The following is a 16429-nucleotide window of genomic DNA, read 5'->3' as shown; positions in this document are numbered from 1 at the left end:
TCCTGCTTCCAGAAAGAGGAAGTCCAGAGTCAGGGCTGGTGCGTAGATCTGCAGTCAGAGAACAGCCCCTCCTGACCCTCGGCCTGGCCCACAGTGTCTGGGAGATCGTGGGGCAGGCGGACGGTGGGCTGTCGGTGCTGCGGACCTTCCGGCTGCTGCGGGTGCTGAAGCTGGTACGCTTCATGCCGGCGCTGAGGCGGCAGCTGGTGGTGCTCATGAAGACCATGGACAACGTGGCCACCTTCTGCATGCTGCTCATGCTCTTCATCTTCATCTTCAGGTGGGCCTCCCAGAGAAGGACCCCTCCCCACTGTGCTGTGCTGGCCCTGTACTTCTGGCCTTGGGGCCCTGGGGTAGGGGTGTGAGCAGGCTCCTCCATCCAGTCAGAACTGATGAGGTGACTTCTGTGTGCAGGCATGAGACATGCAGGGCCCCAGACTCTGGCTCTGCTCTCGTGGGTTCACAGCTGAGTAAAGGAATGGGATGGACCCCCCAAAAATAGATCGGGTTACTGTGCCCAAAGAAGAGCAGAGAACGAGGGGATGGGAGAAGGGATGGGGGCAGCTGAGCTGGAGTTCATCATTTGCTGAGCACCTGCCATGCCAGCCTGGCTGGGGCTCAGGCCTCGGAGAAGGGCTGGGGTGGAGAGCAGCACAGATGGGCTGAGTAACATGGGCGCTCTAGGTCCTGGCTGCTGCCTAGAGCAGAGTAGCCTCTGGTTGTCCCTCCTTTCCCTGGCCTTAGTCTTCCCATCGTGGACACTGGCACTGGGAGGCTCCTGTAAACCAGAAAGCTGGAAGCCAAGCAGGAGTAGGCACAGTAGAGGAGTAGCTATTGGGTGGGAAGGTGACCAGGCAGAGCGGCTCCCCTGCCTCCCTCTCCTGTACCTCCTCCCCTCCCCACTTACCTCACCCCTGCCTCCCGCCCTCAGCATCCTGGGTATGCACCTCTTTGGCTGCAAGTTCAGTCTGAAGACAGATACTGGTGACACGGTTCCTGACAGGAAGAACTTTGACTCCCTCCTGTGGGCCATTGTCACCGTGTTCCAGGTAAAGCCCGGGCAGGGGCCATCCCCTGATGCAAACAGATGTGGCCCCTGAGAGCCACAGCCCTGTTCAAAGGCAGCCCCCAGAGCTGCCTTGGCCTGTGTAAGGCTAGGGCAGGTGAGGAGCTGTGAACAGCAGTAGGGACGGTGATTCTGTCCCCCAGGGAGGTGGGCATGTGTTCTTACTGGTGCAGAGATCCTTCTGGTGCTGAGGAGTTGACAGCATGTCCACAACGGGTTAACCCCCAGGGCCTTTCTTGCCCCAGCATGTCGGCCCCACGCTTGGGTCTGGGTCCCACTCTGCCTCACTGCCCCTCTTTTCCAGATCCTCACCCAAGAGGACTGGAACGTCGTCCTCTACAATGGCATGGCCTCCACCTCCTCCTGGGCCGCCCTCTACTTCGTGGCCCTCATGACCTTTGGCAACTATGTGCTCTTCAACTTGCTGGTGGCCATCCTGGTGGAGGGCTTCCAGGCAGAGGTGAGGGGGACTTCCAGGGGATGGGAGCCCGGCACGTTGGGCAGGACTACTGCACAGACTGACATGTTGTGGCCTCGTCCTTCATCCACCTCGTTCACCAGGCCTTATGTCATGCTTCCTTCTATGCCAGCCCAGCCTTCCTGTGGGGAGCTCCGTAGGGGGGTGCTTGGCACAGATGGCTCCCATCTAAGGAGACCCTCAAGTGTGACTTCTGCTTTGTGGGGCACAGGGTGATGCCAACAGGTCTGATACAGATGAAGATAAGACATCCACCCACTTGGAGGAGGTTTTCGATAAGTTCAGAGACCTCCAGGCCACGGGTATGTGTGGTAACGATGGGGCCAGGGATGGAGGGGACGCTGCCCGCCCTGACCTGGCACAGCTGGGATTCCCATGGGCAAGTCCTAGGTGGGCGGATTTCCTTTCCTGAGAGCCTTGAGGTATGAGCGGCCTCCTCCCCCTCCAGAGATGAAGATGTACTCCCTGGCCGTGACCCCCAATGGGCACCTGGAAGGCCGAGGCAGCCTGCCCCCTCCCGTCATCATGCGCACCGCAGCCACGCCCATGCCCACCCCCAAGAGCTCCCCGAACCTGGACACGGCCCATAGCCTCCTGGACTTACAGCACAGTAGCAGCAGCTCCGTGGACCCCCAGCTGGGGGACCAGAAGTCTCTGGTAGGGACCGTCCCCTGCCCTGGCCTCAGGGCACCTTCAGGCTCTTCCCCAAAGACAAGTGAGGGTCTTGCACACTCCCTGTCATTGCCCCATGAGTCCATGGCCCAGAGTGCTCTGATTTTTGCAAACAGAGCAGGAATTGCCATGCTTATGGGAGGAGCACAGAGACTAGACCTGGAAACCCATCTCTAATCCTTTTCCTCTGGTAGAATGTCAGGCAGGAAGTTCATCTTTCAAATTGCGATAAAAAGAAAAATAAAAGTTGGCAGAGCACAGAGCATAAATCAGAAGGAAAAACAGAAAAGAGCTGGCAAAAAATGTTTTAATAGCACTTGAGACAGATATTGGAGGCTGGGCCCCCCTCCCCCAGGGACACAGACAATAACAGCTTCTCAGAAGGGCCAAGGAGGGATGGACAGAGCAGGACAAGCTGACAGCAGAGGGGGAATGGAACATGAACGTGGGTCAAATCAAGGCAAAGTTCATTGAGACAGGATGATCTGGTGTCAGTAACAGAAGAGCCAAGAGCCGCCAAAGTGAGCCTGGGGTGGGCCAGGTAACAGCAACAAGATGCGTTGTAGCCACGAGGGAGGTGGACGGGCTGATTAGCAGGATTAAAGCTCAGCTCGTGCTAGACCCAGAAGATAACATGAATATCAGCGCAGCAGGATAAGTCCCTGCCTCAAAGTCAGTTTAGCTCGTGAGACAGTGGTGAACTTCTCTTGACAAGTCCCCAGAGTCCACTAATTAGGAACTGATTTGAGGCCCCACCCCAGAGATCAGGGTCAGCAGCTGGGGCGGTATCTGAGGCTGGTAGGTAGCTGGTCCCAAGCCCAGTGTTATTTATCTGTGCTGCCGTCCAATCTTACAGCAGCCACAGTGGCCAGGCCCAGCCCTCACACTTGGCTGGCTGTGTCTCCAGCTGTGTCTCCAGCTCGTTGTTGACCCACTCTGTTGCGGGTGTCCCCCTAGAAGTGCAGCGTTGCCAGCCTTTCCCCAGCAGGATGGTCTACACATACAAATCCCACTTACACAATCTTACAGCAGCCACAGTGGCCAGGCCCAGCCCTGACACTTGGCTGGCTGTGTCTCCAGCTCATTGTTGACCCACTCTGTTGCGGGTGTCCCCCTGGAAGTGCAGCGTTGCCAGCCCCTCCCCAGCAGGGTGGTCTACACATACAAATCCCACTCACAATAGGCATTAATAGTAATGGTGGTGATCCATGAACCAGTCCCACCCATGGGTGTTAATAGCCATGCCACTGGGCGGGAAAGGCCCTTGAGGTTGGAGCCTAGGAAGTTTGGGGACTGGACCCGCCCACTCCATCCTCCCCTCCCACAGTCCAGCCTCCGCAGCTCGCCCTGTGCCCACTGGGGCCCCAACAGCACCTGGAGCAGTAGGCGCTCAAGCTGGAACAGCCTGGGCCGTGCACCCAGCCTCAAGCGCCGGAGCCAGTGTGGGGAGCGCGAGTCGCTGCTGTCCGGCGAGGGCAGGGGCAGCACAGACGAAGAGGCCGAGGACAGCAGACCTGGGGCTGGGGCCTCGCCGGGCACACATGCCACCCCACTGCGGCGTGCTGAGTCCCTGGGTCACCGTGGCACCCTGGATGTGCGGCCCCTGCCGCCGGACACCTTGCTGCCTACCAAGCTCCATGACTGCAATGGGCAGGTGCTGTCCCTTCCCAGCGAGTTCTTCCTGCGCATAGATAGTCACAAGGAGGACCCAGCCGAGTTCGACGACGACATGGAGGATGTGAGTGAGCGGCAGGGCCCAGGCTCCCTCTTGTCATGTGCCAGTTCCCAGAGAGGAGCCTGAGCATCATTCTTGGCGGGGGGAGAGCAGGACAAGCTGAGCAGGACTTGACTTAGCTGGAAGACCGCATTTGATCTCTGGGAGCTCTGGAGTGGGGGTTGGCCCCAAGGTCAGCTCCACCTCTAGCTGAGGGCCATTCTGAGCCCAGCATTTTCAGCCACTAGTGGGCCTTCAAGGGTGGAGCGGAGAGGAGGGTAGGGCCACCTTCTCCATTGCCCAAGAGAGTTCCACAGCAGGGGCCAGCTGGAGGGCCTTTCTGGGCGGAGATGATCTGGTTGTCATCTCTGGCTACATGAATTCCCACCTGGCTTGGGAGAATGGGCTGAGACAGGTGGGATCCCAGGGGCAAAAGGGCAGGGCTGGGCCTGGAGACAGGTGAGGCTGGGAAGGGCCTGAGGACCTGCCCCTCTTCCCAGAGCTGCTGCGCTCGCCTGCGCAAGGTGCTGCAGCCCTACAAGCCTGAGTGGTGTCGGAGCCGGGAGCCCTGGGCACTGTACCTCTTCTCCCCGCAGAACAGGTGAGGGGGCGCTGGCTGGGGAGGGCTGGCACTCCCATTTGGTCCTCATTTCCCAACCAGACAGTGAGTGCGCTGGACATCAGGGTCTTGCACTTGCCCTCTGGGAACTGGGGCAAAGCATGGGCTTGGGCAGGGCTATTCTCGGGCCCCTCACCTGGTGCCCACGACGTGCCCCCAGGTTCCGCGCCTCCTGCCAGAAAATCATCGCTCACAAGATGTTCGATCACGTTGTCTTGGTCTTCATCTTCCTCAACTGTATCACCATCGCCCTGGAGAGGCCAGACATTGATCCGGGAAGCACCGTGAGGCCCCCTCCTCAGCTCAGGGAAGGGGTGGGGTCCCGTAGGTGCGGCCGGCCCCTCCCACCACCCTGTCCCTGCAGGAGCGTGTTTTCCTCAGCGTCTCCAACTACATCTTCACAGCGATCTTCGTGGTCGAGATGATGGTGAAGGTACAAGCATGTCTAGGAGAGCCCCCCGGGTCTGCCCTCAGGCGTCATGCCCAGCAGCCCCCACCTGCTATGCCCCTGTCCCCTTCCCCCATCCCAAACCCCCTTCTGCAGCACTGCCTACCTGGGCCCCTCCTCCTCTGCGCTTGGACAGGTGGTGGCCCTAGGCCTGGTCTCTGGGGAGCACGCCTACCTGCAGAGCAGCTGGAACGTGCTGGACGGGCTGCTGGTCCTGGTGTCCTTGGTCGACATTATTGTGGCCATGGCCTCAGCTGGTGGTGCCAAGATCCTGGGCATCCTTCGTGTGCTGCGCCTGCTGAGGACACTCCGGCCTCTGAGGTGGGCGGGGCTGGGCCAGGGGAAGGGACAGATGAGGTGAGGGTGGGGATAGAGGGGTGGGGTTGGGACCAGGGTAGACCAAGGTGGGGAGTGGAGTGGTTAAGGGAAGGGATGGGGGTAGAGCCAGGGGCCTGTTGAGGAGATGGGGTGGGGCCTTTGGGCCAGGTGTAACCTCTGCAGTGGCTTGCTCCGTGGGTGGGCCCAACAGCAGGTGGCCTCTGCCTGTGCAGGGTCATCAGCCGTGCTCCAGGCCTCAAGCTAGTTGTGGAAACCCTGATATCATCTCTCAGGCCCATTGGCAACATCGTCCTCATCTGCTGTGCTTTCTTTATCATCTTCGGGATTCTCGGGGTGCAGGTGGGCAGCCCCGCTCGTCCTTGGGTGCCCCGTGCAAGGGATGGTGGTCTGTGGTCAGCGGCTGTGTGGCAGCCCCAGGAAGGCCCAGCCTCGTCCCTTGCCCTGCTGCCCCAGGAGCCTCTGTATGGAGAGCTGGTGTGCCGGGGGCGCAGGGTCGGCCCTCTGTGTGACTGCCCCCGCCCCCCCGTCAGCTCTTCAAGGGCAAGTTCTACTACTGCGAGGGTCCCGACACCAGGAACATTTCCACCAGGGCCGAGTGCAGGGCTGCCCACTACCGCTGGGTGCGGCGCAAGTACAACTTCGACAACCTGGGCCAGGTGGGCGGGGTGAGGGCAGACAGGGAGGGGCAGGGTGGGCGTGGCCGGACCTGGAGCCCTCTGAGGCCTGTGCTCCGGTTGATCTTAGATGTCCTCGCTCTGGTCTCCTGAAAGATGGGGATGGCAGGACCACAGGGCTCGGGAGCCATGGGTGGGTGTGCTGTGCAGGAAGCCTGTGGGGGGGTCTGGGGCAGGAGGCAGGGTGGTAACTGCCCTTGCTGTGGCCTGGCAGGCGCTGATGTCCTTATTCGTGCTGTCCTCCAAAGATGGCTGGGTGAACATCATGTACGACGGGTTGGACGCTGTGGGCATAGACCAGCAGGTGCGAGCAGGTGGTAGGCAGCCCTGGTTCTCTAAGCCAAGGGTCCCCAAACCCCAGGCCATGGACCAGTACATGTCCGTGGCCTGTTAGGAGCCGGGCTGCACAGCGGGAGGTGAGAGTGGCGGGCAGGCGAGCGAAGCTTCATCTGTATTTGCAGCCGCTCCCCAGCGCTAGCATCACCGCCTCAGCTCCACCTCAGACCATCAGGCATTAGAGGTTCATATAGCACCGTTCCCTGGTGCCAAAAAGGTTGGGGACCGCTGCTCTAGTCAAACCTTTTGGATATCCTCTGGGTTATCTCAGGGAATTCCTCCAAGAGGATGGTTTTGGTTTCTGAGAATTTCCAGAGTTCCGCATCACCGGGCCCCTTCTCCGGCTCTGCAGGCTGTAGCACAAGGGGCCCTGGGGTATGTGGCTGCTCCTGGGCAGGGCCCTCGCGCAGCGGGAACCCATGCACCCTCGTGTGCCACAGCCGGTGCCCAACCACAACCCTTGGATGCTGCTCTACTTCATCTCCTTCCTGCTCATCGTCAGCTTCTTTGTGCTCAACATGTTTGTGGGCGTGGTGGTGGAGAACTTCCACAAGTGCCGGCAGCACCAGGAGGCCGAGGAGGCACGGCGGCGAGAGGAGAAACGGCAGCGCCGCCTGGAGAGGAAGCGCAGGAGTAAGGCGCTGCCGGGGGCGGTGGCGGGTCGGTACCTGCGCGCCTGTGGGAGGGTGGACGGATGGCAGGGGCAGCAGGGAACCAGCCGAGACGGGTTCTGAGGCTGGGTCTCCCTCACACTCGAGTGCAGTGGGTGTCCGAAGCTGCCTGCCTAGCCCCATTTCCCTCGGCCTCCCAGGCCTGACCTTGCCGAATGGCTCTGCACGCTGCCCGCCTTGCCGAGGCCTGCATGGCGGCCGGGCCCCCCAGGGGCCGGGCAGGGGAAGGCAGCTGCAGCAGGAGGCAGGGGTCCCCTTCCAAATGCTGTCGGAGGTAAATGAGACCCCTAGTTGTCATCTCCCATCTATACCGAGGAGGGTTTACCCTCATGAGTTCTCATGCCACAGGGGGAACAAGTAAAACTGTCCGAGACAGAGAGAGAGTCTCAGGGAGGCTTCACCCAGCTTAGGAGCAAGGAGGGCTTCCTGCAGGAGAGGGCCGCTGAGTGTCCCACCCACCTCAGTCAGCTCAGACCATCTCCTTGTCTTTCCAGGCACTTTGCCCAACCCAGGTACCTGCCCCCCCTGTCCCGCATGCCTAAGCCCCTCGCTTTTGCCGGCCCTTGCACAGGGCTATGGGCTAGTTTGGCCTCCGTCTTTCTGCTGCTGCCATGTGGAAAGGCAGACACTGCAGGCGGGTACCAGGTTCGCTGGGGTCCGCTGCAGGATGGCCATGGGACAACCGGGATTGGTCGCCAGGTGTCAGTGGGGGGAAGAAGTATTGCCCACTCCCCTGCCTGGTGTCCATGCCACTGTCTGTGAGCTTGTGTGCGTCCCTTTGCCCAGCTTGCATGCTTCTTTGCCATGCTGTGGGACACCTGCTGGCTTGTGGCTGCTCCATGTCCTCAGTGCTGGCCTGGCCTGACTGATTGCTAGCCCCTTGGGCTGCTTGAGCTGAGCTGAGCTTTTAGTGACTGCATGCCCAACCCAGGAGCATGAGGGTCCCAGGGCGGGGTCAGTCTCGTTGACCCTGTTTTCCCAGGCCCTGGGATAGCCACAGCTGTCATCTCCCTGGCCCCCACCCATGCATGGTTCTGTGGCCAAGGCAAGTCCTCATGGGCAGTGGTGGCAGCCATGTCCACATCCAGTGGGAGCTCAGTGGGAGGGTTACTACAGGGAGAGCATTTAGTGCAGACAGACCTGTTGGGGGTTGCATGACGCCCCAGGTGATGGCCATGAGATGGACTGGAAGCCAGGCAGACCCCAGACAAGAAACAGTGGCCACTGGACCCTTAGAGGACCAGGGAGTGAGAGACTCTAGGCCTGGTGGCCAGAGGGTAGGGTAGTTCATGCCCAGACAGGGAGACAGGACCTGCTCCCTGAGTAAGCGCCCATTTGCCTGTCTGTCATCATCAAGGTGTCTCTGAACTCCAATGCCAGACCACGAAAGTATACCACAAAGACAGGGCAGAGTCTGAGCAGCACCTCAGGACAGAGCCGAGAGGAATCTCAGTTTCTAGGCCCATTCCTGGGGGAGGGTGGGGGGAGAGGGGGGCCTGCCCTCGAGGCCCTCTCACACCCTGTCCCTAGCCTGGGTTTTCCATCAGGCAGCAGGAGCCGGACTCACAGGGAGCCACTTCTCACCTAGAATAGGACTCGCTTCCTGAGAGAAACCCCCTCCATCAGCCTCCTGCAAACCTCCCACATCTGAGCTGGGGGCCTCCCCCAGACACCCACGCTCCAGCCTATGCAAGCAGCCTCCACCCCACCAGCTCACCTTGGTCACAGGCGCCCTCTCCCTGCAGAGGCCCAGCGCCGTCCCTACTACGCCGACTACTCGCCCACCCGCCGCTCCATCCACTCGCTGTGCACCAGCCACTACCTCGACCTTTTCATCACCTTCATCATCGGGGTCAACGTCATCACCATGTCCATGGAGCACTACAACCAGCCCAAGGTGGGGCTCGGGGCCACAAGACCCCACCCTCCCTGCCTCCAGGACCAGTTTGGGAGACGAGCCCCTAGAGGGCCACGGGTGGGGTCAGGCACCTAGCGGGTGGCCTGGATCAGGATGTGCTAACCCGAGGACTGGGGGGTCTTAGGTCTACAGCCCTGGGTGAGCCCTCACTGGGGTTTATGGGGTATGGTTTGAACAGAGGGTCCTCCTTTTAACATCACCTGAAACTCTCAGGTCACCCAAGTGCCCTGGAGGGCCCTCCCCACCCCACAGTGGTCCCATCTCAAAGTGCTAGCTGTGGAAAGGTCTCTGAGTCCAACTTCCCAGGCTGTAGATTTCACAGTCCAAGAAGAAGCCAGACAGGGAGCTGGGAGGAGATGTGTGGGCGTAAATGATCAGCTGTTTTTCCTCTCCAGTTACATCTGCATCACCATCATTTCATTAAAGAAAGGACACCTTTCCCACCCTCTGCCGTCCTCCACCATGGGAAGGGAGGGGTCTCAGGGTAACAGAGCCTTTGAGTCTGAACCCACTCAGCTTTGGGGGAAGCCGAGCTCCAGCCAGCATGGGCCAGCCCCTGCCCTGGGCTGCAGATGGGAGCCTGGTAAAGGCAGGACCAAGACTCTGGGCTCTGAGGGGCAGGTTCCCCCCAACCTGAGGGTTGTCCTCAAAATGCTGCAAGGGTCAATCCATGTGAGGCCTCCCAGACCTGGCTCAGGCCCACATATAGTAAATGCTCAATAGCCCAGAAGCACCCATGTTGGTAGAGTAGAGAGATGGGGCCAGGACCCAGGTACTCGGTGCCTGATGCTGCAGTGGAGGGTGGGGGTGGAGGAAGAGGAGGGAGGGGCAGCCTAGGCAGGGTGGCCTCCACAGCCTGACATTCTTGCCCCCAGTCGCTGGATGAGGCCCTCAAGTACTGCAACTACGTGTTCACCATTGTCTTCATCTTTGAGGCTGTGCTGAAGCTTGTGGCATTTGGTTTCCGGAGGTTCTTCAAAGACAGGTATGTGGGGTAGGGCCACCCAGCACCTTGGGGGACGTGTGCAGCTCTTGGGGGTAAGGACAGGAGAGAGCCACCACCCTCCAGTGGTCTCAGCCTGAGGTCTGCCAAGGTGATGGTGCTAAGCAGAGATGTGGGATGTAGCCTGTGACACCAAGACATGTCTGTGGGTGGCACTAGGGTATTTCCAGAGTGATAACAGGATAAACCCCTGAGTGATACCAGGACATTCTCAGAGTGACACCAGGATATATTCTATGGGTAACACTAGGACATACTCTCTGGATGACACCCAGACACTAGAGTGACAATGAAGAGAACTCCTACTCTAAAGGGTTATGGGTGGGGGAAGGAGGCAGCACAGCTCTGAGCCTGCCCGGCTGCCCAGGTGGAACCAGCTGGACCTGGCCATTGTGCTGTTGTCCATCATGGGCATCACGCTGGAGGAGATCGAGACAAGTGCGGCACTGCCCATCAACCCCACCATCATCCGCATCATGCGTGTGCTCCGCATCGCCCGAGGTAGGTGCCCACCCGCCCGTTAGGGCCCGGGGCCACCCCACGTCCTTCCCCATGCCCTGAGGCCTCTGCAGGTGGCTGGCGCTGGTGATAAGAGTGTAAGGGATGAGGTTGGTCCCAGGTCTTGGCCAGCGGGGGGAGGGTCAGACCGGACCTGGCCCCCACCCACTCCTAACACTCACTTCCTGGCCCTAGTGCTGAAGCTGCTCAAGATGGCCACAGGCATGCGGGCCCTGCTGGACACAGTGGTGCAAGCCCTGCCCCAGGTAAGTGAAGAGCTGCCCCAGGAGTGGGCACTGCAGATGCCCCCAAGAGGACAAGGCTGCAGAGAGTGCCTCAGTCGCCGTCATTCATTCATTCGTGTATTCGTGTGGTCATCTGGACTTGCAGATGAATAACATGTAGGGTGATAACAGCTCTGCTGGGAAGGAGATGGCTGTCTGCCTTCTGGGCCTCAGTCCCTCTGGGGAGGACTGAGAACCAGCGCCCATCTTCCCTGATCCAGTACTGGATGCAATGGGATATGGGCAGAGGGCATGGCCGAGGTGGGCTTCTCTGAATTCTGAGGACCACACCCAAGGCTCAGGTGTTGGCTGAAAGCCTCATACCTCTTTTGGAGCCAACTCAGGTCCTGTGCCCTCACTTCCTTTGCCGACATCCCGCACCCTGATCTTTTGTGGTCTCTTGAGCTAGAAGAAACTCATTGCCCCATCTGTGCAGTATCCAGTCTTTCTGCCAACCAGCCCGTTTAGCCATGTATCCATTTGTCCATGGTTCTAACCCTCTCAACTAGCCATCTGTCCGCCCAGTCACCTATGTATCCATCCATCCATTATTCAGCCGTCCTGGCCGGCTGGCTGCCTCCGCAGCCATCTACTCACCCCACACAGCTTCCTGTCTACCTAGCACCTCATCTCTCTAACCACCTACTCACCCACGAACCTGTCCATCCACATGTCCACCAGCTCAGTATGTACCCCCCAGCCCCGTAGCAGCCTTCCTCAGCCTTATCTGAGTTACAGTCCCCAAGGTTCTTTGTTCCTGCCTAGTGTCTGTGGGAGTGACGGGGGAAGGAAGGGAGGGAAGCCTGGGCCCAGCCATACCCCGGCATCAGGGGTGCTGGCAGCGTGTGAAGACAGGGTGCCCTGCCCAGAGGGGACGTATGACAAATGCTAGGAAGGTGGGCCGTCAAGATTGATGGTAGAGCCTCAAATGGGGGTCACTTAGTCTGAAGAGCTCAGCCTTGGCCTCCCCTTAGGACTCCAAGGCTAGAGGCTGGCCCTACATGGAGTCTTCCAGAACCCTGGGGAGCAGAGATGCTGGAGGTGGGGATAGTCCTGGGTGCTGAGTGGGCATGAGGGGGTGAAGGGGGGCCTTAAATTCCAGACAGCACAAAGAGCTCCTAAGGACCACAGTTGCTCCAGGGCCAGGGAAGCGGGTGAAGGATGAGACTCCAAGGCTGACTCTGGGAATTTGACTCCTCGCCTGGTGGGAACATGGGGCGAGGGTGGCTGGTGGGGTACCAGGCGCTACGTGCGTAGCAGGCGGGATTGAGGCCTGACCTGGTTCTGCTTCTCTCCTGTGTAGGTAGGGAACCTCGGCCTACTTTTCATGCTCCTGTTTTTTATCTATGCTGCCCTGGGAGTGGAGCTGTTCGGTAGGCTCGGTGAGTGAGGTCCAGGAACGTGCAGCCTCACCCATGCACACACGGCCCTTGGACAGCTCGGGGTGCTGGCCAGGCCAAGGCAAGGCCCCCTGCTCCCTCAGCCCTTCACTGCACAAGGCAAGCGTGACGGCAGGCACATTCAGGAGCATCTAGGCACTCACACAAGTGTGGTGCCAGACCCATGACACACACGCATACATGTGAGTGAGGTCCAGGAACGTGCAGCCTCACCCATGCACACACGGCCCTTGGACAGCTCGGGGTGCTGGCCAGGCCAAGGCAAGGCCCCCTGCTCCCTCAGTCCTTCACTGCACAAGGCAAGCGTGACGGCAGGCACATTCAGGAGCATCTAGGCACTCACACAAGTGTGGTGCCAGACCCATGACATACACGTACATACACAGACATGTCTGTAGACACACACGCATGTTCATATGCCAGCCAGGGGTGCAGAGGCACACGTGAGCCTAAGCAAGTGTGCGCATGCAAACAACCACATGCCACCTCAAACCACTTGTGGTTTCCAAGAGATAAATGCAGCAGCATGTCCTTAATAATTATCACCAAACGTTTCCTTAACACCCCACTCCCACTCCCAGGCCTGAGGCTCTCTGGTCACTCTGGGCAGGGGGCCGTCGGGGACCCTCTCTGGCAGCCCAGTTCCTCTAGGGTCCCCCTCCCCTTCCTACTAGGGTCTCCTGAACATTTGGTGTTATCGAACACTCAGTGGCTTCCACGAGCCACCAATGACCCTGTCCATGAGGTGGCTGAGGTGGTTGTCCATTAAGTGTCTGCCCAGAGGGGGCTTCTGGGACTTGGCAACTGATACCCCAAAACCCAGGTCTCACTCCTGCCCCCTGGTCCTGCCCCAGGGTGACCCCATTACTCCACCAAGGCCTAAGGGTATACTGACTAAGAAGGGGCCCTGGGGAGCAGGCAGTGCCATCTCCGGGGGCTGAGCCAGAGCTAGGCTGGCACCAAGGGCTTGGCCTGTCCATCCAGAAAGCCCTAGATGTAGAACAAGCAGGGTGTCCCCTGCGGGTGCCCACCTACTCCACCTCACCCCGCACCTGAGCTAGGCCACTGCCTTGTACCCCAGAAGAGCATGACTTCCTCCCTAGGGGAGAGGCAGGGCCCACAGCAGGTCCCAGGGCCTCCTGGGCCATTGTGCGCCCTGGCCCAGCTGCACGGCTGACTGGCGGGTCTCTGCCCTGCAGAGTGCAGCGAGGACAACCCGTGTGAGGGCCTGAGCAGGCACGCCACCTTTTCCAACTTTGGCATGGCCTTCCTCACACTGTTCCGTGTGTCCACAGGGGACAACTGGAATGGGATCATGAAGGTACTGGCTTGAGTGAGGCAGGTGGGGAGGTGGATTCAGCCTGCGCCGCCCTGCAGCTACCCCTCTGCCCACAGGACACACTTCGGGAGTGCGCCCGTGAGGACAAGCACTGCCTCAGCTATCTGCCGGCCATCTCGCCCATTTACTTTGTAACATTTGTGCTGGTGGCCCAGTTTGTGCTGGTCAACGTGGTGGTAGCCGTGCTCATGAAGCACTTGGAGGAGAGCAACAAGGAGGCCCGCGAGGATGCCGAGCTGGACGCCGAGCTGGAGCTGGAGATAGCACAGGCACCCCCCGCTCATACCAGGCCCGTAGCCCCACAGAGCCCAGGTGCCGGGCCCGATGCCCCCAGCCTCCTGGTGGCACGCAAGGTGTCTGTGTCCAGGATGCTCTCCCTGCCCAATGACAGCTACATGTTCCGGCCTGTGGCACCTGCCTCAGCCCCTCACTCCCAGCCCCTGCAGGAGTTGGAGATGGAGACCTATGTGGACACAGCCCCCTCCAGTAAGACCCATGAAGGCAGCGGGAGGACACGGGCAGGAGGCCTTGGGTGGGAGGACTCTGGACAGGCGATAGCTGCCTAGTTTAGATAATTTTTTTGTTCCAGGCTTGGTCACCTCTGAGCACTCACCACCTGTGGAGTCCTCCGCCTCCCTCCAGGTCCCGTCAGCCACATCCTCCCCTGCCAGGGGCAGCAACTCTCTCCTCACCCTGCCCCCTCGGGGCGCAGCCCGCTCCCCCAGCTTTAGCCGCCTGCTCTGCAGACAGGTAGGAGAAGCCTTCCCTGATTCCTATAGCCAAGGCTTGGGGGCTCTTTGGGGGTTTCCTCTCTCCGTTTAAAGGATGAGTGACAGGGACACGATTGGGGGTTCTGTGTTCCTGGAGCCCGTGTATTCTAAACCACCAGGACCACATTCCCTCCTTGAGTCTCATGTCCCCACAGCACTCCCTGCAGTGGTTCCATTGGGCCTTACTTACACCCACAGACTGCCCTCCGTGACCCCCACGGTGCCAAGCTGGGCAGATGGTGTGCAAGGTGGCCTTAGCCCAGCTCTGTGGGGTCTCCAGGGCCCATGGCAAGCTCTCCCTACATTGAGGCCCCAGCCCTCTGCTCCTCACAGCCCCTTCCTAGCGTGACTGGTACAGGTGGTTGGCACCTGCACACAGGGTGGTCTCCAGAGCAGCATGGGTGGAGCTGGAGGACAATAATGTCCCCACCAGGGGCCCCTAGCCCCATCTCACTTTGGGTCCCTAACCTCAGGGAGTTGAGAGCCTACTCTAGCCCGGGTAGGCAAAGGTCCCTGTTCCCCTTCTGGGTGGGCTTACTCGGTCTTACCTGACACCATGCCTTTGCAGGAGGCTGTGCACACCGACTCTCTGGAAACACAGGTTGATGGACCCAGGGACTGCAACCTGGGCTGGGGGGAGCCTGGCAGGAAGACCCCCACGAGGCAGGCATCCCTGAGGGCCTCCCTGCAGTCCCCACCCTGCTCCCCAAGGCCCGCCAGCATCCGCACCCGCAAGCACACTTTGGGACAACGCTATCTCTCCAGCCAGCCACCGGCCCCAGGCGAGGAGGAGGTGGAGGCCCCAGACCCAGCTGATGAGGAGGTCAGCCACATCACCAGCTCAGCCCGAAGCCCCTCACCCCCAGCCCACGAGGTGGTGGGTGGTGAGCCAGGCTTGCACAGGCTCTACGATGTGGACGCCCAGGGCTTCCTGGACCAGTCTGGCCGGGTGGACGAGCATCGGAGGTCCTTGGTGGAGCAGGGTGGAGGGGACGGCCGCCTAGAGACTGGAGAGGTGAAGGTCCGGGCCCTGGAGGCCGAGCCAGCCCTAGGGGCACGCAGGAAGAAGAAAATGAGCCCTCCATGCATCTCTGTAGACCCCCCTGTGGAGGATGAGGGTTCAGCCCGGCCCCCCACGGTGGAAGGCAGTAGTACCACCCTGCGGCGGAGAACCCCGTCCTGTGAGCCCATGGAGGGCATGGGGGTGGACCCTACCACCAAGGGGGAGCGGTGGGGCCAGGCCCCCAGCCGCTCAGAGCACTTGACCATCCCCAGCTTTGCCTTCGAACCATTGGATGTGGGGGGCCCCAGTGGGGACCTGTACTTGGACAGTGGCCACAGGGTGGCCCTGGAACCCAGAGCTTCCTCCTCAGGGGCCACAGCACCTTCCGAACCCCACAAAACAGAGTCTCTGGTGGCCTCTGGTGACCCCCCAGAGAAGGGGCGGGGACTCTACCTCAAAGTCCCCCAGAGTTTTGTAAAGAAAGCAGTATCTCTTCCAGCCAGCCCCACCCCAGATGACAGTGTGGACGAGCCTGTGTAAGCTGAGGGCACAGTGCTACACAGGCTTGGCACTGGGGTTGGGGTATACCCGGTGGGGTGGTGGCCCAGGTGGGGCCATGCATGGACCCTGGCAGAGGAGCCAGGAGGATATCCGCCCAGGGAGATGGAGGCAGATGCTATTCTGGGTGAAGAAGAACAAGCTAGTTCTTCGGCCTGCGAGCCTCCACCCATCCATTCAGGTTTGGGTGTTTCCATGTTTTGCCACTGTGGTCTGAGACTCTGCCGGTGGCCTGCCCAGCAGTCCCGTTAATGAGAGAGCTGCATCCACGGGACAAGGACCAGAAGGTGACCAAAAGCAAAAAGGCAGAGGCTGCCCAGCAGAGCCCTGTTCTCACGTCCACTTATTTTTATAGAGAACACTCACTTGGGGCCACTTGTGCCCTCCCGGGTGGCAGCTGTCTCCAAAGCCCCCACAGCCACGCTTCACTGTCACTCAGTCTGAGCTCTCATCCATTTATCCCAACCCCCACCCCCACATTGCTGTCTCTCCATCTTCCCTTTCTCACCCCCTCCACACCATTCTGTCCAGAACACACCCATTAACTCTGGTCTCTGGGAAATGCCACATCACCAGGAAGTGGGAGCCTTGCAATAAGACGCCCCCACACCAGTGCCGGGCACCTCTGATGGCAGTCCT

At 60.2% G+C, this 16429-nt stretch overlaps 2 protein-coding genes across 3 annotated transcripts in view; one reads left to right on the top strand and one right to left on the bottom strand.

Annotated features, from left to right (window-relative positions):
- The window catches only part of CACNA1H (calcium voltage-gated channel subunit alpha1 H), a 71863-nt gene extending 56091 nt beyond the window's left edge, over window positions 1-15772 (top strand). Inside the window, exons 11-34 of one of the 2 annotated variants that reach the window (XM_006913991.1) lie at window positions 95-280; window positions 932-1049; window positions 1371-1526; window positions 1756-1846; window positions 1993-2201; window positions 3544-3954; window positions 4431-4531; window positions 4710-4833; window positions 4914-4982; window positions 5134-5318; window positions 5549-5675; window positions 5867-5992; window positions 6225-6314; window positions 6787-6979; window positions 7512-7529; window positions 8763-8914; window positions 9811-9920; window positions 10306-10439; window positions 10632-10702; window positions 12024-12102; window positions 13320-13441; window positions 13516-13945; window positions 14049-14209; window positions 14798-15772. In XM_006913991.1, coding sequence (XP_006914053.1) covers window positions 95-280; window positions 932-1049; window positions 1371-1526; window positions 1756-1846; window positions 1993-2201; window positions 3544-3954; window positions 4431-4531; window positions 4710-4833; window positions 4914-4982; window positions 5134-5318; window positions 5549-5675; window positions 5867-5992; window positions 6225-6314; window positions 6787-6979; window positions 7512-7529; window positions 8763-8914; window positions 9811-9920; window positions 10306-10439; window positions 10632-10702; window positions 12024-12102; window positions 13320-13441; window positions 13516-13945; window positions 14049-14209; window positions 14798-15772 — 4438 coding nt within the window. The remainder of the gene's footprint in view (window positions 1-94; window positions 281-931; window positions 1050-1370; window positions 1527-1755; window positions 1847-1992; window positions 2202-3543; window positions 3955-4430; window positions 4532-4709; window positions 4834-4913; window positions 4983-5133; window positions 5319-5548; window positions 5676-5866; window positions 5993-6224; window positions 6315-6786; window positions 6980-7511; window positions 7530-8762; window positions 8915-9810; window positions 9921-10305; window positions 10440-10631; window positions 10703-12023; window positions 12103-13319; window positions 13442-13515; window positions 13946-14048; window positions 14210-14797) is intronic. The other variant, XM_006913990.1, reaches the window with a different exon arrangement.
- Window positions 15773-15787: 15 nt separating this feature from the next.
- LOC112481574 (tryptase delta-like) overlaps window positions 15788-16429 on the bottom strand; it is a 6480-nt gene continuing 5838 nt past the window's right edge. The window contains exons 4-5 of the mRNA XM_025048410.1: window positions 15848-15883; window positions 15788-15803 (exon numbers count right to left, since the gene is read on the bottom strand). Coding sequence (XP_024904178.1) covers window positions 15788-15803; window positions 15848-15883 — 52 coding nt within the window. The remainder of the gene's footprint in view (window positions 15804-15847; window positions 15884-16429) is intronic.

Source organism: Pteropus alecto, unplaced genomic scaffold (assembly GCF_000325575.1).
Source record: "Pteropus alecto unplaced genomic scaffold, ASM32557v1 scaffold44, whole genome shotgun sequence".
Classification (NCBI taxonomy): domain Eukaryota; kingdom Metazoa; phylum Chordata; class Mammalia; order Chiroptera; family Pteropodidae; genus Pteropus; species Pteropus alecto.
Note: the sequence above shows the minus strand (reverse complement) of the source record. Positions and strands in the feature narration are given on the sequence as shown.